Genomic DNA, 22,480 nt, shown 5'->3' with positions numbered 1-22,480 from the left:
ACTCATTTTCAACATTTTACCATGTCATTAACATACCTTAGAGCTGTTGTGTGGAAATAATAAAAAGGTCCCCCCATTCTGTGTTTTCTAGAACTGGAGGTCTGAAAAAAATCATTAACATGGTGAAACACATCTTGATGATGTCATCAAGATGTGTTTAACCATGTTAATGATTTTTTTCATACTTTTCATACTAGGAAACACAGAAAGGGGGGACTTTTTTATTATTTCCACACAACAGCTCTAAGGTATGTTAATGACATGGTAAAATGTTGAAAATGAGTGGAATGCCCCTTTAAACCCTATATATCAGTGGTGCCCACACTTGTTTGACTTTCAAAATGACGAGCTCAACAAGATCTACCCACCAAAAAACAGTATTATCCCATTGCTGATTTCTTTTGTATGTACCTAGCGGTGCACTTGAGGAATAGAGGGGAGGAAATGGAACTGGTAGGGGTTTAAAAATATAATATAACTGTATAATGCTACTGACATCTGTGAGCAACACACTTGAAAACAAAGTCTTACATTGTGGGTTTGAGCTGACAGGCACTTTTTGATGTCAATCAATCAAGTCACCTTAATTCAAGAGGCAGGTGGCAAATTATTATTTTTTACATTTAAATTATATATACTTTTATGGCCATATGTCATGTGATCTACCTGCACAGCCTTTGTGATCTACTGGTAGATCACGATCTACCTTTTGGGCACCCCTGCAGTATACGTCATTGACCGGGGTCCCCCAGGAGTATATATTTTTGTACATGGTCCCTTCCTTTTTTGAGGGGGGGGGGGGGGGGGTTAGCCCATCTAACGTATGGATTTCTGACATGACGTCATGTGCAGCCATGTCTATGGACTTTTAATGTTTGCTTTAAGCCCCCCCCCCTCCCTCCTCCCCCCTTTTCAGCATTCCCCCATGACGTCATGTGGTTATTATTCCAAATCTTTCCACCAAAGGTAGTACAACTACAAGCTCTCTAACTTACTCACGATGTTGTGAGCTTGTATTGTAGTTTTCACCAATGTTCACCTATTATGATATGCCCAGAATACGTGTGGTTAAAATAAACTGATAATTGTGTTCATCTCTCTAGGCCGCCCTCAGACTAAGCCCTCCAGCAGCGTCTCCATTCATCTGGATCCTTCATACATCCGGCCAGCATCTCTTTCTTTTGTACTGTATGTCCACATATACAGTACATTAGGTAAGTGTGGGATGCCTTTGTGGTCGATGCCCGTGTGTAATTGGCTCCCATAATAGCACAAGCTTTCTGCATGGCAGCAAACTCCTGGTTTGTGCTAGCAGTGATCGGCCTCATTCTCCTGGCTGCTATATATCTTCTCACTCACTTTTGGTAGCCCACCACCATGGTAAATGGTAAATGGTGCATTTATATAGTGCCTTTATCCAAGACGCTTTACATAGATTGTGCATTACATTCACCCATTCACACATTCATACACCGATGGCGGCGGAAACCATGCAAGGCACCAACCAGCACATCAGGAGCAATTAGGGGTTCAGTGTCTTGCTCAAGGACACTTCGACACCAACTCTGGGGGAGCCCGGGTTAGAGCTGGCAACCTTGCGGTTGCCGTCCGGTCACTCTACCCCTGAGCCACTGCCGCCGCCCACCATGCAGATGCTTGTCGGTAACATTCCGTTTCTAGCCCATGATCTCTGATACACGTATTTATGTTTCTGAGCTGAAGATGCACACACACACACATGACTCTCGTTTGGAGTTACAGTGAGTAAGGGGTTTTATTTAACCTGGGGTCAGTGATGTCACTAACTGTGACCTGCTAATGTTTGAGTGAGTGTTTTTCTCTGTCCAAGTTGCCTGGGAACCAGTACCCTGTGGTGGTCAGATGTGGCTATACAGTAGTAGGGAATGTTATGACGCAGAGGGACAGAATAATTGTATCGTTCTTTCATTCATATGTTGCTTTTTGCTCTCAGAAAGGCTGGTGGCGATGTTTTCAATTTCTTCTTTCCACTCATATTTTATCAGACAAAATTCCTCACAGCAGTCACATGTTTGACCACATGTGAATGCTTTGAACACAATTAACACATATACAGTACACGTATTTTGTCTCAAAATATTCTCTACACAATAAAAGAGATAATTTAGCAATTTGTAACAAGTGTTAAAATGAGTCCATTTGATTGTATTTGTACACGCCCAGAGTTAAAGGTAGAGAGAGAGGATAAACCAGAGAAAATGGAAGTGGTTAAACAAACGAAGAATCTTTGTGGTGGGGTTCTCTCTCTCTCATGGATAAAATTGGTTTACTAAAGAGCTGGAGAGATGCTGAATCCCCTGTCACTGAACAAACACTCTATAACAATGATTACGATAACAAATGTAGAGCTTTAACTGTTAAACAAAAACATATCATGTACGCCCCCTTTAAATCAACACAGAATTGTACACTGTAGTCTCCATTAAGTCCCCAAGACAATAAAAACAGTGGGGGGGGGGGGGGGGGGGGGGGGGGTGTAGAATGAAAAATGTGTCGATAGAGTCATATGTGAATTGGGGCGACCTCCCTCGAAGGTTACCCTGATGTTCACATGCCCCAGTCCTGTGAAAACAAAAACAAACCACACTGCTAGTCTGCCACCAACCATAACAAACTCTGTGCTATTATGCTGAGGAGCATAATAGACCCTGAACCTCTGGGTAAACCAAGTTCTATAGAGTCACATTTCATTGGACCTGTGATTAACTTGGTCAGAAGTAATCAGCTTATTTAAACACATTTCAGCCATTGTCTTTTTTTTATTATTTTTTTATCCCACGATTTTGTAACCCATTTTCACCCCTGTGTCAATTATCTAATGTGATCCTGGGCTCTACACACCCTCCGCTAACCTGGGGAGCGCAACGGACTTGAACTCATGCTTCCTTCATGCCTGAAGTTGCTCCTTTACACCTGACAGGGGGGAGTTTCCCTGGTTGGACGTAGTGTGTGGAAGGAACACGTTATTCCAACCAGTTCCTTTCCCCTCCATCAGGCGCCCCGGCTGGCCAGGGGGAGGCAGTTTAGAGACCAGGATTACTGCATGTTTTTTGTAAGGGTACCTACCCTAGAGGACACAGGGAGAACATGCAAACTCCACACACATTGTCTTAGCATAGTCACATTTTGTGCCTGACTATAACATAAATCAATAACATAATATTTTTCTCTGAAACACGCTTTTACCATACAGAACATTGGCAAGTTTCAAGCACCTACACGATATATGGGCCACCACCACCACACCGTGCCAGGACTCTGCTGGAGGGATGTAACACCATTCTTCCAAAAGATATTCCCTCATTTGAGAGCACTGTGCTGTCTATCTAATGTAAACACCCATAGGTGTTCAATTGGGTTGGGATCTACTGACTGCGAAGGCTATAGCATAATTCACCTAATGTATTTTACTTGGCAAACTATTCAATTACCCCTCATGCTCTATGGATGCATGGAGGCATTGTTATCCTAGAAGAGACCACTCCATTCAAGATAAAAGTGTTTCTTCACAAGATAAAGGTTATCACTAAATAACGTTGTATTGATTTACAGTGACTGTTCCTTCTAAGGGGACTTAGAATGTTTTTGCTGACAGTCTGATCAAATCTGACAGTGGCACTCTCAGTCAACAGGAAGAATTACTCTAGTTTTTCCCTTACATAATGCGCTAATGCATGAGCATCATAGTCATCAAATGTGTGCTTCTGAGCTCAACGTATTTTACAGATGTCTTTCATGCAATTCAAAATGCATATGTCACTTTAGCCACAGTTGCTATTGATTCAGATTCTGAATCATTAAGTAGTCTCTGCTCCTGCTGCCACCCATGACCGAATAATGCCCCTTTCATTGTCACCATTGCTTATGTTCAGTTCAGTTTTATTTTCGGAATGGTGGACATACAGTTCATACATAAAACACATTTCCATTTTTTCTTTTTCTACTTCTTTTGAGTGTCCGTTGCTTATGTCCTGTCCAATATCCGAAAAAGGGCTAGGGAGAAGCCATAGGCTTGTCGGGCCCTACCCCTGGAGTTCATTTGCATATTTAAGTGCATGTAGACTGATGGATATCCATCTACCTGCATAGTGCATACATTCATGTTGTCCTTAGATACATACATTCACCTACACATTCATATATATAAACATACATATAAATGAGTATATAAACATACATATACACAAGAATATACATCACATCAACATGGTGATTCCTGCTGTGTAGAGTCAATACCTTTCATTGCCAGAAGTTCTATATAGATTATTTCTTTGTCACAAGGATGGAGTAGGAGTAGATGCACTGTGGAAAACATAGGTTGGGGGGCTCAATAATGCACAATAAAAACAATACTAAAGTTATCAACATTTCTAAAATAAGGTTTAAAACCCCAGATCAACATACAAGGCTGTAATACCACAGAAGATGTTCATTTTTTTAGCAGTCTTATAGCCTGGGGGAGGAAACTGTTCTTCAGTCTGCTTGTGCCTCTTCCCTGATGACAACACTGTTGAACAGACTGTGTGGGGTCTTTGATGACCCCCAGGGATTTTCTGAGGCAGTGCTGGGTGTATCATGCAGTACATAGGGAAGCATGTCCTTGTTCATTCATTATGTTTACACAGGTTTTTTATTTACTTTGTCACATGTCTGTATACAGTTGCCATAAGACCTTCTCCACACATATTTTTTTTGTCACCCATCTAATACAGTATAGTTGCTAAACAAATAAGGTTTATTATCATTATTATCACTACTACTTAGTGAGAGCATCTCTTGGGAGATTCACCGTAGTCTGGGAAGCTCCAGCAGAGGGTTAAAGGTACTGTAGAATGCGTCAGCTGATGCGTAGCGTAACGTAATGGATATAGGGGGAGGTGGTACTGTACTACTCCTCCTCCTCCCTCTGAACTCCCAGCTACAGCGCAGAGCAGCTTCCTGCTCCACTGTTCCTCACAAACGGCTCATTCTCAATGCTGATCATGTGCCTGAGCCTCTGGCTCGCAAAGCGCTGCAGCAGGAAGTCAGCTCTATTCTCTTCACCCCTCCTCTCCTCTCCTCCGCTTTCCTCCTTTTTTTCCCCCCTGCTCCTGACACCTCTATTCACACCACGCGTTTCTGCCCCTTTTCATTTTCTCCTCTTCCTGCTCAAGGCTCTCCCCTCTTCTATGCACGCTGCAGCCCGTGTGTGCATCGCTGTAGCCAGGGGAGGCTAAGCAGGCTGTGTGTGAGGACGGAAGCCGGCAGCGAGGAGTGGGCCCCCCCGCTTTTCTTCTCAACTCTCCTGGCCTGGGAGAGCCAGCAATGGAGGCCCCTGTGAGGGAGACAGAGCTGCTGCAGCAGGGGGACCACCAGTCTCTACCTCCCCCTACCCTCACTCCGGCAGTGCCTGTCTATGTCACCCTGGGCTTGACGGTGGTGTACACAGTCTTCTACTCTCTGCTCTTCATCTTCATCTACATCCAGCTGTGGCTGGTCCTGCGTTACAGACACAAGCGTTTCAGTTACCAGACGGTGTTTCTGTTCCTGTGCCTGCTGTGGTCGGCCCTTCGCGCCGTGCTCTTCTCTTTCTACTTCAAGAACTTTGTGGCGGCGAACAAATTGAACCCCTTTCTGTTCTGGCTCCTCTACTGCTTTCCTGTCTGCCTGCAGTTCTTCACCCTGTGTCTCATGAACCTTTACTTTGCACAGGTGAGTGGTATACACCGTCACACACACATATCAGGTTTCTGCACCTGTATTATTTGCCTTGACAAGTATAATCTTCTAAGAGTTTAGAGATTAGGGGTTCACTAATTTCATCCTCATCCGTGTGTCAACAAAACAGACAAAGTATGGATTCTGGGTAGCTATGCAGTCTTACCTTAAGATGTAGCCTAATACACTTCACAAATCCCTCACTAATCACCATATGTCAACAAAACGTTTGCTTTTCCAAGGTTAAGGGACAACATGATGTATTGGCTTAAATGCTGTAATTAAAAGTACATACAATGCAATATACTACACCTAACTATAGTGAATGGTTGTGTGGTGTGTTATGTTTTAATCAATCTAATACCAACAGCAAAACACACATTCTGTCTTCTATAGTGTCTCTCATATGCTTATTTTTAGCACAACACTTCTAGTTGCACTGATTTAACTCGGCGATTTAGCACAAAAGTCAAGCCAGGCCACAAAGCATAACACCATGTACATATGTAATGTACACCATGATGTTATGACAACTGTGTATCTACACTCGGCAGCATTTAAAAGTAGAAGTTCCTGTTTCTAGGAAGTGCAGTTTCTCTTAGGAGAGATAATACAGAAGTGAAACAGACTCTCCGGAACCCCGTGACGCATTTGCATGACACGATTGTTTTCCTTCTACAGGTTGTTTTCAAAGCAAAGTCCAAATATACACCAGAACTTCTAAAATACAGGTGAGATCAATCATTAGAAAGTCTTTAGTGAACTTTAGGGAAAATAGAAAATACATTACATCTTATCATTATGTAATTCAGTAGTATTTGTTTAACTGACTGTTTTAACTTGTTTTCATGGACAATTTATGAAATTGTGTGATTAATCCATTTACTGTAGACCTGAGGACCCCCAAAAATATATGTATTTGGCCACCGACCCCCATCTGAAAATATGTTGTTCCAGGAACCCCTCAGAAGCAAAGATTTTAGTTAAAAACGCTTTCTCGCTAAATTATACGTATTCAAAGATTTTTCACAATTTTTCCAAAAATAGCAGACCTACAAGCTCATAGCGCGCCACTCGGTGGCGCGCTATGAGCTTGTAGATCTGCTATTTTTCAATAGCTAAAGTATAACAATGCTTGAAACACCAAAATGGGTTCCCGCCCAAAATGGGTTAAAACGCCAACAGGGGTTCCCGCCCCAAAATGGGTTAAATAAAAAGATTGAAACAAAACATATTGCATGATTAAAGTGTGTAATATCATATATTATAGGATGTAAAAGTGTGTAATAATAATCTTGTGTCTGATCCCTATAGACTTCCCTTGTACCTGCTCTTCCTGGTCATCAGCCTGGTGTTCCTGGTGGTCAACCTGGCGTGTGCCATCCTGGTGAAGATGGCCACTGCCAGGGCACAGACCATCGTGCTGGTCAGGGTGACCATTAATGACACGCTGTTTGTCCTGTGTGCCGTCTCACTCTCCCTGTGCCTTTATAAGATTGCCAAAATGTCACTGGCCAACATTTACCTGGAATCCAAGGTAAGAAAATGTGTAAAAAATAAGATATATTTAGCAAAGTAGGCTAATAATAATAATATCTGGGACTTATATAGCGCTTTTCATGACACTCAAAGACGCTTTACATGTGTTGGGGCCAGGGGGGGGAACAAGAAAAAGGACAACTTTATTAGGAAAAACAATTAAAAGAGTAAAACCAATAAAACAGGCTAAGCCTTGCCGAAGCCATGTGGCCCATAGGGCAGGAGCCTATCTCCTGTTTCTGTAGCATGAGGCAGCTTGATGTACAAGTCCAGTATACCCCCTGGACATGACGCTAGTATGTCGCAGGGACTTACCCCCAATCCAACCCTTTGATGCGGAGTGCCAAGCAGGGAGGCTTGGTATGACCCGGCCGGGGATCGAACCCGGCCGGGGATCGAACCACGACCTCCCAGTCTCAGGGCAGACATTCTAACCACAAGGCCACTGAGCTGGTCATTTTTAGCTCTCAAATTAATCCCTGGTGTTGGTTAACTAGGGTTCATGTCGCTTACTTTGAAGTATAAGGAAACCCAGCAAGCACGGTCAGGACCTGGACGAATTAGTGTCGTCTTGATTGGGGCCAGATCAAGTCAAACCAAGACTAGTTAGATCTGACCCAGAATATCACCTGATTTCAACCAACATAAATTTTACCCACTAAGACGGACGTCCCTGGATGAATCAGAGAGAGTCTGATCGAGGCCAGATCAACTTAAGTCATATCATAACTAGTCAGATCTGGCCCAGAATAAGCTATATTATTTAAACTAGTGAAGACATCCTGGAAATGACGTAAAGATCACATGGGCTGTGATCTGGCCTAGTTCTGAACGTCACCGGGGTCACTGGAGGACGTCATCATAACGTTATCATGACGTCATTTGGCTTGCTGGGAAGGAATCATTTGGGAGCTGTTAAACATATCCCCCCCCCAACAGTACCTGCAGGATGTTGAATGTTCTTAGGAGATGCACTTCTTCATATAATTTATGCTTTCCACATGATAGTGAGTGTTCCTTAGCAACACCACATGGGGCCTGTCTGTGCATGACTGAACTTATTCACTGCACATGCATTGTAAGCTTGAGGAATCAAACAGCATGGTTCTGTAACCATTGATTTGTGGAAGGTTTTCTAATCGACTGCCTGAGCAGAAAGCCGTTGAAATAAAACAAATTTCAATATGGCTCTTGCGAGTTGTATTATATTTACAGTTTGGGGGATTCATTCTTCTTCGTTTCTATCATTCCAAGATCCAAGCTACCTTCTACCCATTAAAAAGTACCATAACTTTGATCTCATGTAAAGCTATAGTCCCTATGACAACTACCAAATTGAAATTGTTATTTAAATGTATCATATCATACAACCAGTTTTACATAATGGTTCTTAATTCAAATTAAAAGCTATGACAAGATGTTGTCATCAGGTGTACTACATTCACTATCAGAACCTGATTACAGGACTCAGTAGTGAATTATGAACATCAGCACATAAACCGTTGTACAATGTAGGCCTACACTTTGGTACTAGTTGCAGAGGAAACTATATATGAACTATACACTTATGATTCCAGTGTTCTTTACAGGTAAACATTAGTCCACAAATAAACTCATGACTAATAAACTATTATTATATAAATTATGATATAAATAATATTATTATAAATAATATTTTTCCGACATTAATCATTTTAATATGCATTAATGTTAAATTATCAGAGAACAATCCAATATAAAACTAAACAGAATGCACAAATTAGTCATAATTTTTACGAGGACAATAATGGATATGGCCATATAAATACTTGCATGACACTGGCTTGCCCACTAGAGGGCTCTACCAATTAATACTAGAATTCAACTGGCGGGAACCCCTTTTGGTGTTTTAAGAATTATGTTATACTTTAGCCATTGAAAAATAGTAGATCTACAAGCTTGTAGCACGGCACCGAGTCCCGCGCTACGAGCTTGTAGATCTATTTGAGAAATCGCGCAAATGTGGCGCAAATCTTTGAATATATATTCTTTCAGAGCGAACGTTTTTAACTAAAATCTTTGCTTCTGGGGGGGGGGGGGGGGGGGGGGGGGTCCTTGACATGAAAATGTTTGAGAACCACTTGACAGAAACATGGGGTTTTTCAGAAAACTGTTAGAATTTAGAAGGCCTTTGTAGAATCGTCCTCGGGTGTCATTTTGAAAATGTGACCCATGTATGTGGCTGTGTTTCAAACCTCTACAGGGGACATCAGTGTGCCAGGTGATCGCTATAGGAGCCACCGTCATCCTCATGTATGCATCAAGGGCCTGCTACAATCTAGTGGTCCTGGGTCTCTCCAACAAGGGCATCAACTCATTTGACTATGACTGGTACAATGTATCTGACCAGGTACACTTACTGTATTGTATTCTGTGTATATTGTCCCTTTTAGCTGCAACTTCTATCAAGATATAGCCTACATAGGCCTGGGCCGTGGCTCAGCGGTCCAGACACCTTGGCCGGTAGCCCAAGTCTGGCAGTGTGCCGCGGGTTCGACTCCTGATCCCGACGGCCTTTACTGCATGTCACACCCCCATCTCTCTCCCCATTTCCTGTCAGCCTACTGTCTGTCCCTCTATAAAAAAAATAAAAATAAAGGCGAAAGCCACAAAAAAAACATAATTCTATAACATTTATATATATATATATATATATATATATATATATATATATATATATATAAATAAAAGATATAGCCTACATACATCCTATCTCGGTAACCGAGGGATGATGCTATTCCAAATGTAATTTTATAATGCCATCTTTCTCCACACCAATACAGTATCTGTGTATACTGATGCATTTTATTTGCACCATTATCAGGTTCTTTACATTTTCTACATATTACTAGCTTTCTTGAATTATAACGTATTACCTTTACTTGTATTATATATGTTGGACTTTGTTAGCAAAGTATTGTGCAGTCGGTCACCACACCAACATTTCACTAAATACAAAAATGCCAAGGTTCAAACAACATTTTTATATTAGTATAGTATTGTTGTCTAAATTATGTCAATTTTAAAATACTTTCCATGAACATACTGTACATACTTTAGTGTCTAGACTGAGCCATGTTGTGTATAATGTGTGGAGGTTTACTTGTCTTTCAGGCAGATCTGCGGTCAACCCTGGGTGATGCTGGCTATGTAGTCTTTGGAGTGATCCTGTTTGTATGGGAGCTGCTGCCCACCTCTCTGGTGGTCTTTTTCTTCAGGGTCCGACGGCCTGCCCAAGATAGAGTGAGTTATGCTGATCATTTAATTTAATTTAACTCCGAGAGGGCACAAAAGCTCTCAGAGTTTCAAATGAATAAATACACACACACATTGAGGATTGGACTGTGTTGATACTGTAGCTTGTGTGTTTGGTTTCTGGCTTGGCTTGCAGAGCGGACCAGGAATCCCAGGTCATGTCTTCTCATCCAGAGCCTACTTCTTTGACAACCCACGCCGCTATGACAGCGATGACGACCTGGCCTGGAGCATCATCCCCCAGAACATCCAAGCCAGGTACACTTGCAGAATCCTTTTACTCTAAAGGTTTAAAAAGGCACCTGTATAGAGCGTCGCAGTCTCGCCCCCTACCAGGGCCCAGGAAATGATTCCCCGTTCATTTTCCTCATAGACATTTCAAAAAGTATTTATTTAACCCATTTAGGCCTGAGGCCGATTCTAAAAACGCCTCTAAATCCTGACCTAAGTTTTCTGATGCTACTATTTATATAGCAGCATCAACATTTTTACATTTTTGAATACTGTACAGAACCCCAAAATGGGTTCCCGGCCTGAGGGGGTAAAACACCAAAAGGGGTTCCCGCCCAGAAATTAATGACCTTTTAAGCGTCGTACAAAGCCAACTTGAGTTGTGAGAAATCATGACAACAAACACAATTTTTCGGGGCGAACAAATAATTAGAAAGAAGAAGAAACAGCAGGTTACAACACTTTTTTTCTTGTTTTTCTTCTTTGTAATTATTTGTTTGGTCCAAAATATTGTGTTTATTGTCATGATTTGTCACGACTCGAGTTTGCTTTGTACGACGCTTAAAAGGTCTTTAATTAAAATACTTTTTGAAATGTCTATGGGAAAAATGCATTGGGAATTATTTCCTGGGCCTGGCGTTGTCATGAAAGGGGGCGGGACTGCGACGCTCTAGTCATTGTATACAATAGAGCGTTGCAGTCCCTCCCCCTACCATGGCCCAGGAAATGATTCTCCGTTCATTTTCCTCATAGACATTTCAGAAAGTATTTATTTAAAGACGTTTACGCCGCGGACAAAGCCAACTCGAGTCGTGACAAATCATGACAACAAACACAATTTTTTGGGCCGAACAAATAATTAGAAAGAAGAAAAAAACGGCAGGTTACAACACTTTTTTTGTTGTTTTTCTTCTTTGTAATTATTTGTTTGGTCCAAAATATTGTTTGTGTTGTCATGAGTTGTCACGACTCGAGTTGGCTTTGTCCGCGGCGTAACCGTCTTTAAATAAATACTTTTTGAAATGTCTATGGGAAAAATGCATTGGGATTCATTTCCTGGGCCATGGTAGGGGGCGGGACTGCGACGCTCTATATTCTGATATGCAGGGTTTGATTCTCTGTGGGGGACAGGCGGTTCCACTTCCATGCCTCCATTTTGTCTTCCGATAGTGTGACCAAACATACATTGCCGGGGAGGTTAAAAAGGCTTCATTCATGGTCTTCTTTGCATTCGTTTCTCTGCCAGTTTGTCTGCAGACAGCTATGACTGGGAGAGCAGGAGCAGCAGTATCACAGCCTACATCGGCGGGGAAGAGCCTCCTCCTCACCTCCCCCTGCCTCCCCCAGAAGAGCTGAATCCATACTAATGGGTTCCATGGCTCCCTCTCTGACCTACCTGTGGCATTTTGTTATTTTGCACATTCTTTTCATGGCTGCGGATTTCCCTGGGCACTCAGACTGATGCACACAGGGATGCCAGCCGTGTACACCATCGTACAACAAATTGTACACCAGAGTAAACCGTTTCGCACGGCCACTGCATACGGTCCTCTTCTTGGCACATTAACTTGCACACTCTTTGTACAAATTAGTTATATATTCTGGACTGACTCTGGAACACCCCCCCCCCCACACACACACACTGTACTGTATATAGTTTGTTGGATAATTCTTAATATATTCTGTAATCTTTGTATGTAATGTCATGTTTTAGGACATTTCATAGTCATGTACTGTAGTAGTAGGGCCTACTCTTTAGTTTTATGAAGAAATACCAAATGCATTCTCTGCCCAAAATACAGAATATCCTATATTCAAATCAGCTTGAGGGAGGACTGGCCGGCGGGCAGGTGACGTGTCACGCTCGCATCACCAAATACGGAGTGTGTTGTCTAACCTCAATCGGTCTTCACGTCATCATCAGGCGCAAACTCAATTAGTCAGCACAAAAGGGGGTATGCCCAAATATGGGCATAATACTGATGACATCAGGGATCTCCATGTGGCATAAAAGGGACAAGGACCGACAGAGATCTCCATACATGGCCATTAAAAGGACAAGGAGTGACAGAGATCTCCATATACAGCACGGGCATATGAATCTGATCGGTGGTGTGACTGTGATGGACTCATACCGGCCCAAACTATGTGAATGTAGTATTAAAAAAGATTAGGGATAAGGCTAGATGTGGAGGGTCGCGTAGCGGCGAGAACCTCTAGTTTTCTTACAATTACTTCTACAACATTTAGGCGTTTAGCAGAACGAAATAGTAAGATTACAATAAATGGCACGAATGATTAATTCTACTCGATTCATGATGAATCTACAATGGATAAACCTATATGGTTAAGTAAATGGATAACATTACAAAAAATACGAGTGCAGAGAAAGCTCTATTCTGTCCCAACAGCCAAACAGGCCATACATACAGTACATACATGTACTAAAGTGAGTCAACACGGCCAGTTGAATAGCCAAAAGTCGTGTTTCCTGCCTTGCGCAGTGCTGCCGTGCAGATATATTGACTCATTGTCCATTAACAATCATCAAAACCTGCACTCCTCTCTCTCTATGTGGCATGCTTAACAACCGCCACGAGATGGCGCTGCTCGCTGCGATACTTCTATTTTGGACCCAATCAAGACTACAGTAGTCTGTCTACATCATGTTAACATGGTATATGGAGTACAGTCTAATACAATGATGCAATGGCATTGTGGAATTTAACATTTTTGTAAAAACCTAAGCAGCCAATTGACTTATAATCCGACTGTAGTTAGTTTACAATAACTTTGTTAACCTAGGGTTAGCGGTCTATATAGGCCTACTACATGTATACTAGTGGCAGATAGTTCTTCCTTTCTTCTACTATACAGGCATTTATTTTACATTCCGACAAAGGTGGTAGCTATTCATCGTCCCTGATGCAACTGTCATTTCATAGGTTATGAATCACCATTACTATCCTTAAAGGAGAATTCCATGCTAGAAGGCTTTCTGACCTTTATTTGTAGTCGTTACGTCCCCACCAAAGAGGTCCAGGTGTTATTTTGTGCAAAAGTGCATTATTGGCTATTTCCCCTAATATAAGCCCTCAATGGGGGTTGGGGTTTTGTGCTAATTTGCTTATTTGCATCAAAATAAGTAGTAAAGTGTGCCACTTGGGATACTATTTACATTATGAAGAGAGGATATATACAAAAACATTTTTTTTGAGCGATGGAAATAAGCGAATTAGCACAACACCCCAATGCCCCATTCAATTCAACTACACATAAATGTAAGAAAGCCTTCTAGCATGGAATTCTCCTTTAACTTTGTAAACTTGAGTCTCCCTGACTCTAAGATTACAAGTTATATTTTCATATAATACAATAAATACTTAAGTTTAAAATGGTTTAACTTTGAATTCAATAAATTGCATATAAACACACACATATACACTCATGATAGGTTACTTCCACGTTTGTATAGAGCTTGCCATCCATCGCATCCAGATGCTTAAAAACAATCCATATATAGTGTACAGTAAATCATTATTGATATCACCTGATGAATCCTCTTTGCCCAACAACGCCAAGTCAGTGCATGCACTGGAGTGCCCTTTGCTGCTGAAGGAACTCAACTCACCATTTCAAATAGGTACTAAATGCAGTTTGCGGAGATGGTTATAGAATTCTCGGATGAGACTGGACTTTCTCTGGGTGCAAAGAAAGCAAAAAAAGCTACCATAGACTATTCACACATACTGCCTTGCTTACCGTTAACATGCCGGTAACACCTGTGCTCTCAGCCGACTCCTTAACGTGAAAATGGTTTGAGAACTGCCCAACTATACCACCATGAGCAACCTCACAGAAAACACAAAACAACAAATCAAAAATAGAGGGCAGCAGACACAGCAGCACACAGTCATTTGAAAACAACCAAAAGCAACGAGATCACTATCAGGAATAAATTTGTGTTTTGTTTTTTTATTCAGATCACTTATCGAAAACGCAAGCATATTTGAACAAAGCTTAAGACAGCTTATCATGTGAAAAACATTGACACAATAAGCGTTGGTAGAACACTGTACCATAAAGGAATTAACTGCAAAAACCCACTATGCAAATGATGGAAGGTGAAACAGTCTTTCTGGTCTCAATTCCTGTCTGGAGTCTTTTCTTTTATTTAATTATGCTCCTTCTTCACTGAAAAAGGCAAAAGGAAGGGAGAAAAAAAAGCTGTCCCTTGGATTACTACGTAATCACATTCAAAGTCAGTTTTGCTACCCAGATTTGAAGAAAAGTGAATAGAAAAATCACTGTTTGTTTCCTTTCTCAACACAGATGGGTAATTTATACCCAGTGTCTCATTCAGCACACACACACACACACACACACACACACACACCCACACACACACACCCACACACACACACACACACACACAGGCGTCCCATTAGCTAGGATCTGATGGTTTGTTCAGTTCAACCTTCACTCCTTTTTCTCCAGCACCTGGCCACACACACACACACAAAGAGAAATAGAGTCACCGGTTATAATAGGAAACGGTACTCAAAGGGCAATACACAACAAAAAAAACATCAACATTGAACTTATACACACTCAAAGCCTACCCGTTAAGTATTTCTCCTTTGCCCTGGCTCGTTCATCTGCATCAAAATACCACACTGTGATGGCATACCTGTGAATGGGTAATCAGAACAGTTTGTCAAGGATAAGGAGAGATCGGTGTATTGTAAAACACAATCATTTCAGGACAGGACAGCACGCTATATCCATTTCATGCAGTTTATTCAAGTGGGCTGGACAGTCTTGACGTGTTTAAGTGCAACTGACCTGGTGGCATAAGCTGGTTGGACCTCGTGAGGATTCCGTCTGTCTGACCAGAAGAACAGCAACCTGTCGAATTTGGGCTCAATGTCGGCAAACTGGGCCTTTCCTTCCGGGAAGATTCGAAGAAGGCCCCCATGTTCCTGGAACCCCAGAACAAAGAGAAACAACCTCATTGTGAGAACAAATCAGGATGCTGCATGGGAAGAAGCTGCTGCATAGTAAATGATGCTGAGAGAAGATTTTGGAATGATGATATGGGCATACAGACAGAGCTTACATTGCACTGATGATATGGGCATACAGACAGAGCTTACATTGCACTGATGATATGGGCATACAGACAGAGCTTACATTGCACTGATGATATGGGCATACAGACAGAGCTTACATTGCACTGATGATATGGGCATACAGACAGAGCTTACATTGCACTGATGATATGGGCATACAGACGGAGCTTACATTGCACTGATGATATGGGCATACAGACAGAGCTTACATTGCACTGATGATATGGGCATACAGACAGAGCTTACATTGCACTGATGATATGGGCATACAGACAGAGCTTACATTGCACTGCCAGGATTTGGCGTGTGATCAATTCACCGTGCATTAACCCATTTAGAACTGAGGACGATTCTACAAAAGTCGTCTAAATCTTGACAGTTTTCTGAAAAACCTATGTTTCTATGTCAGTGGTTCTCAAAGTTATTCATGTCAAGGACCCCAAAGATTATATGAAATTCGCCGCCGACCCCCATCGGAAAATATGTTGTTCCAGGGACCCCCCTCCCAGAAGCAAAGATTTGAGTTAAAAATGTTCACACAATATATATGCAAAGATTTGAGGCACATTTTCACAATTTTCAAAAATAGCAGATCTACAAGCTATGAGCTTGTAGATCTGCTATTCTTCAATAGCTAAAGTATAACATAAGGCTTAAAACACCAAAAGAGGTTCCCATTCAGAATGGATTAACCAATTTCAACCTGGCATCCTGCCTTATCTTGCGTATTTCATCATAGGTGAAGACGGGCAATATCACAAAAATAGCTAATCTACAAGCTTGCAACACACTGTGAGCTTCTAGAGCAACTATTTTCTTACATTGCCTGCTTAAAGGACCACTTTATCCATGTTCAACCCATCTTCATATAATTGGTCCTCTCCTCTCTAATGCTCATTAACATGGTACCAATTATTTTCCTACCCTGTCTCAGAGGAGGGCTGTGGACAGTTCAGAATTCTGCCTACTAGTGACATCATGACAATGAGGAATCCAAGCTAATAGAAACGGCAGGCTTTCTCTTCCTTTAAAGTTAGCATGCTATAATAGAAGCCATTGTTCTTGCTTAAAGTGCAAGACCACATTGTTTGTGTTTGTTTACGTACTAAAAGTGACTTTGAGAGCGGTTTCAGCGTACAATGTAAGTCAACGAGGAGCATATTTTGAATTATCAATTTCTAATCACTGGAGCAATTCTTTTTTTAATTTATTGTCCACATAGTTACATCATGACAAGGTAACTACACAACCCAAACCTCTACCAAAGTGGTCTTTAAATAATATTAATAAAATAAAATAAGAAGTCAAATCTTGTTTGAAATGACCATACCTGGTTCCATATTATAATGAGCATTAGTGAGGACCAATTATATGAAGATAGCTCCTGTAAGTGGTTAATTAAGGCAAACAAACAGTTAGCACATGTTCAGTATGCAACACATTAGATCAGGGGTGGGCAACTGGCGGCCCGGGGGCCACATGCGGCCCCCACCTTCACGTAATGCGGCCCGCATGTTAATATCAGAATACTGATATAGTATTGATTTCAGAGCTGTTACAATTCCAAACCCGCTTTAATTAATTCATGACTAGTATTAAATGACTAGTACTTAATGACTAGTATTAAAATGTTATTGTCTTTTTGTGTCCAATGTAGTTATGTTAACAGTTCATAAAGTTAACATAACTATAACTAAATGCATATGTAATGCATGCAGGATTCCAATTCAAAAATAGCAAAAAGATATTCAGGTTTTCAATTCAAATATAGCAAAGATAGCCGATCTACAAGCTCAAAACCCGTCGCATTGCGACGCACTTTGAGCTTGTAGATCGGCTATTTTTGCTACGACAGTAGCCTAATATGCACTGTGGCCAACAAAGTTCAAAAAAGATAATATGCACTGTGGCCGTCTGGAGTGTGGAAATATATTGGCCCTCGACATCGTTGCCCACCCATGCATTAGGATATATTGGCCCTCGACATCGTTGCCCACCCATGCATTAGATGGAACTATTCAAGTACACCATACGTTAGGAGGACGACATCGTTGCCCACCCATGCATTAGATGGAACTATTCAAGTACACCATACGTTAGGAGGACGACATCGTTGCCCACCCATGCATTAGATGGAACTATTCAAGTACACCATACGTTAGGAGGGCCCTCGACATCGTTGCCCACCCATGCATTAGATGGAACTATTCAAGTACACCATACGTTAGGAGGACGACATCGTTGCCCACCCATGCATTAGATGGAACTATTCAAGTACACCATACATTAGGAGGACGACATCGTTGCCCACCCATGCATTAGATGGAACTATTCAAGTACACCATACGTTAGGAGGACTGCTGAGTGATAATAACTCAGAGATGACAATGTTAGGGAAAAGGCTTTGTCCAGCTCTCCAAAGGCTAGGGGGAAAACTCAGGATAGGAAGCAGCGACAGGGAATGGCTTTCCTGTACAGGGATGGTTAGAATAACCCACAGGAAAAATGTGCTGGCTGGATAAAGGACCTGGGGAGTGAAAAAGCAGATTGCGGCAAGTATGACTGTTCAACTTTCACACAGCTGATATGATAGGCCCTCCTCTCTCTTCACACGCACACTGGCTTAGCTGGGCAAAGACATATTTTAATAACCTCAACAACAGAGAAGAACTTACCCAACCCGTGCTCTGGGGGGATAGATATTTCAAGGAGTACCATTGATATTACAATAACGTATTGTGAAACAAAAGATGCACAAATTCTCAATATAAGAACACAGCGCTCAAACGCACTGCTCAAATGGGTGTTTTTATTTATTTTTTTGGTATTCAGACAGCCAGCAATGAGTAAAACACTCCCACAAATGTTTAGTCTCTGTGACACATCTAGGGGCCACAATCTGCAGTCAAAGATTTTCCTAGAAGCTTTGTCATTGGTCGATTTGCCTGTCTACTTCCTGTTTGGTTAGTTATTTCGACTGGGTTTTTTTCGACCAATGACAAAGCTTCTAGGAAAGTATTTGAATGCAGATTGCGGCCCCTAGATGTGTTACAGATACTAAAGTCTGAATACCAAAAAAGGTCAAAAAGGTCATTAACATTTTGACATATTACTGCTTATAGCAGTTTTTGTCATTAATAATCATATAATACATAACATATACAGTAATATATGTATTATATTGTCAATATTATTTGTACAAAATTCCCTATAGTTAAATTTTTGCCTTTGTGTACAGGCCTTTTCAGGCACCTATAATAGCCATTATTTAGGACCCAGTTTATATTTTAGCTCAGGCTTCTGCATGAGCACTCAGTTGTTCAGGACCACAGTTGTGAAGTTGTGTCTACCGTGCAGTTCACATGCAGCTACAGACAAACAGGAGGACCAAAATGTGTTCTTGAGGAAGTATGTTCCATACCAACTCTGTCTGTTTGTATGTTCCATACCAACCCTGTCTGTTTGTATGTTCCATACCAACCCTGTCTGTTTGTATGTTCCATACCAACCCTGTCTGTTTGTATGTTCCATGCCAACCCTGTCTGTTTGTACAACTATCAACATTCTATAAAATCCATAAATGCCACCATCGCTGTCATCCCTGACCAGAGCCCTGTGGTGGGCATATAGAATCATAACCCCCTAAGCACAGACAAACCTGCAGCCTCCATTTAATTAAGGCTACTATGTTTTATATTATTAGAATATAATAATATTGACAATCAAATTAAACAATCATATTCAATCATATTCACAAATTAAGATGATCAAGCAGGGCTAAAATTTGCGACTGTTTTGGTCGCAAATGTGCCTGAATTTTAATCTGTGCAACCTAAATATATAATTGTGAGCATGAGTGCCACTGCAAATAATTGCTGTAGTGAGACCAAAACAGTTGATTGTAGCAAAACGGGCGCTCTCTGCCATCCAACTGCATTATACATATTGGTGCTCCTTACATTTTGGTGGGTGCTCCTACATTCTTTCTGGCGCTCCTTAATTTTGAACTTGGTAGCACCAGTGCTACAAAGTACAAAAAGGTCAATTTTGAGACCTGTCAAAAGATATAATCCTATTCCTAATCGTATTGGTCACAATCTTGAATCTTGGGTGAAGTGCTCCTGTAAGTGGTTAATTAAGGCAAACGAACAGTTAGCACATGTTCAGTATGCAACACATTAGATCAGGGGTGGGCAACTGGCGGCCCGGGGGCCACATGCGGCCCCCACCTTCACTTAATGCGGCCCGCATGTTAATATCAGAATACTGATATAGTATTGATTTCAGAGCCGTTACAATTCCAAACCCGCTTTAATTAATTCATGACTAGTATTAAATGACTAGTATTAAAATGTTATTGTCTTTTTGTGTCCAATGTAGTTATGTTAACAGTTCATAAAGTTAACATAACTATAACTAAATGCATATGTAATGCATGCAGGTTTTCAATTCAAATATAGCAAAGATAGCCGATCTACAAGCTCAAAACCCGTCGCAGTCGTACTGTCCTGCATGGATTTGGAGCAAACCCAGAATGGTTTTGGCCAGCTGGCCATCCCATGACCTTGAACATTAGCAATCAGTTGAATGACCTTGCTGTGGAATGCCTACAATAATGAATATACACAATCCCAGGAAGTGGCGTTCATTTAAACCCAATACATGTACCGACGTGCATCGTCTAAATACCACCAAACACACTAACTGCACACAAACAAACTGTCTACATTTGAAATGGCATACAGTGGGATTGCAACAAATTCTGTTGTAAAAAATCTAAATAGTGACGCAATTGCACATTCCAAAGCAATGTCATTCTGATTCTCCGACAGCGAGTCAGTATCCAGGCAACCTAGTTCTATAAACAAAAACAAAGAAAAACTAAAACTCTCCAGAGTCTCCACACACACACACACACACACACACACACACACACCAAAGCAAAGAAGGTAGTAGAACTAATTCAGTTCCCTCTATAAAAAGGCAAGACTTGTGCACGCTAATAACTTTTACTGCACCTGTGACACCAAACACAAGACAGAGGACAGGAGCCAATTGTCACGTTAGGCCAATAGGTGGCCTTCTGACCTCCCTGACTAGGTTATGGCTTGATATGATGTGCATAATGTGTCTAGACTGAGATCAACTTGTTTAGAAATGTTCTGATATGGTCTAGTAGAGAATACTGATATGGTCTGTGCTCCAAAACATATTTAACTTGGAAACCCACATACTTTAGTAGTGTGCTGCTAATATAATATCGACTAATCTAATATACGGCAACCTTCCCCGTGTTTCTTCACTAGTCCGATCCAAAAGAACACGGTTTGCCGGCCACTGCTACAGAGCTGATCATGAGGTTATATCTTCCCTTCTTCTCTGGAATCCTGCCTCAAAGCAGACCAGAGGTAGCACTGTCGTTCCCTGATGTCATTGCTAGGGACACACAGTAAGCAGGAACTGGGGATGGCAATGAAGGACGGGAAAGTCTGGCGTGGCATCGTGAAATCCATGATCTCTTGACTGCGGTCGAAGAATTATGATGATGAGTGTGCTCCTCGGAGTAGGGGTGTGCCAATATATCGATATTGCGAAATAAAATGAGTCCAACTTTACAATACATAAAACAAGTTGGTGATGAATACCTGAAATCGGTCCAGGTTCATTGCATGTTATGCTCAGCACTTTTAATGTGTCCATCTTATTTTATTTGTTTCTTGTCAATTACATTTTCACTACATATTTTAGTGATGATTAATTAGTTAGTACCCACTACCATTCCATTGTTGTGGACAGACAAGTTGTGGACAAGTTCCAAAGTTACTGTGTGGAGGAGGCAAGATCCATGTACTTATTGGCCAGTTTGTGACCCAAACAAATTTGTGACACAAAAAAAAGTGACAGATATCGTGATATATCGTTGATGAAATCTCTTGCAATATATTGTATATCGCAATATATCGAATACCGTGATATAATCGTTACCGAGGACCTAATATCGCTACAGAATAGATATCGTATTGTGCCCATTATCGCCCCACTCCTACCTCGGAGCACACTTCTTAGCCAATCGGAATGGAATATGAGAAATGTGACAGATACATAATTTAGTACAGTAGTAGCAAAACAGGCCCGTTATCACGACACCACGGCGATAGGCGTCATCATCACAAACGACGATGAAACAGCCTACCAAGGGGAGAACCGAGCACAATGGTGCCAAGTAGAGCCCTGCGCGGGAGTGTTTTCTTAATCCCACTCACATTGGATTTCTGACCACGAGAAAGGGGTTGTTTATTTGTGAGGAGTTGCTCACAGATAGAGGGAAAGTGTGTATATTGCTACGGGACATATTATAGGTAATTAGGTATAGGCCTATAGTAGATGCAAGTATAACTTAATATACAAATGTGTTTGTGTGTTCCCGCATGCAGTCAGTGGTGGAAAGAGTACTCAATTGTTTTACTTAAGTAAAAGTACCAATACTGCAATTTAGAAGTACTTCGTTACAAGTAAAAGTACGGAATTGAAAATGTACTTGAGTAAAA

The 22,480-nt window shown here is 41.3% G+C and overlaps 2 protein-coding genes across 3 annotated transcripts in view; one reads left to right on the top strand and one right to left on the bottom strand.

Moving 5' to 3' along the window:
• Window positions 1–1,186: 1,186 nt before the first annotated feature.
• Window positions 1,187–14,494, top strand: gpr137ba (G protein-coupled receptor 137Ba). Of its 2 annotated transcripts, XM_079512465.1 has the most exons (8): window positions 1,187–1,214; window positions 5,193–5,730; window positions 6,418–6,467; window positions 7,051–7,273; window positions 9,518–9,664; window positions 10,429–10,557; window positions 10,706–10,827; window positions 12,047–14,494. In XM_079512465.1, exons 2-8 carry the CDS (start codon window positions 5,344–5,346, stop codon window positions 12,165–12,167), a joined length of 1,179 nt encoding a protein of 392 aa, XP_079368591.1. In that variant the 5' UTR covers window positions 1,187–1,214; window positions 5,193–5,343; the 3' UTR covers window positions 12,168–14,494. The 2 variants fall into 2 exon arrangements, with proteins under 2 accessions (XP_079368591.1, XP_079368590.1); XM_079512464.1 differs by lacking the exon at window positions 1,187–1,214 and having other exon boundaries at window positions 5,036–5,730.
• A 261-nt stretch (window positions 14,495–14,755) lies between these two features.
• egln1a (egl-9 family hypoxia-inducible factor 1a) overlaps window positions 14,756–22,480 on the bottom strand; it is a 29,234-nt gene continuing 21,509 nt past the window's right edge. The window contains exons 3-5 of the mRNA XM_079511776.1: window positions 15,646–15,782; window positions 15,423–15,490; window positions 14,756–15,300 (exon numbers count right to left, since the gene is read on the bottom strand). Coding sequence (XP_079367902.1) covers window positions 15,245–15,300; window positions 15,423–15,490; window positions 15,646–15,782 — 261 coding nt within the window. The 3' untranslated portion in view covers window positions 14,756–15,244. The remainder of the gene's footprint in view (window positions 15,301–15,422; window positions 15,491–15,645; window positions 15,783–22,480) is intronic.

This window comes from Electrona antarctica (genome assembly GCF_951216825.1).
Source record: "Electrona antarctica genome assembly, chromosome: 10".
In the NCBI taxonomy this organism is placed as follows: Eukaryota; Metazoa; Chordata; class Actinopteri; order Myctophiformes; family Myctophidae; genus Electrona; species Electrona antarctica.
Note: the sequence above shows the minus strand (reverse complement) of the source record. Positions and strands in the feature narration are given on the sequence as shown.

What these genes read in the sequence shown, in the direction of transcription:
- gpr137ba (XM_079512465.1), top strand. Translation starts at nt 5,344, where the DNA reads ATGGAGGCCCCTGTGAGGGAGACAGAGCTGCTGCAGCAGGGGGACCAC. An exon ending in GGTACAATGTATCTGACCAG is followed by an intron (nt 9,665 to 10,428) that starts GTACACTTACTG and finishes CTTGTCTTTCAG; the next exon opens with GCAGATCTGCGGTCAACCCT. An exon ending in CCCCAGAACATCCAAGCCAG is followed by an intron (nt 10,828 to 12,046) that starts GTACACTTGCAG and finishes TTTCTCTGCCAG; the next exon opens with TTTGTCTGCAGACAGCTATG.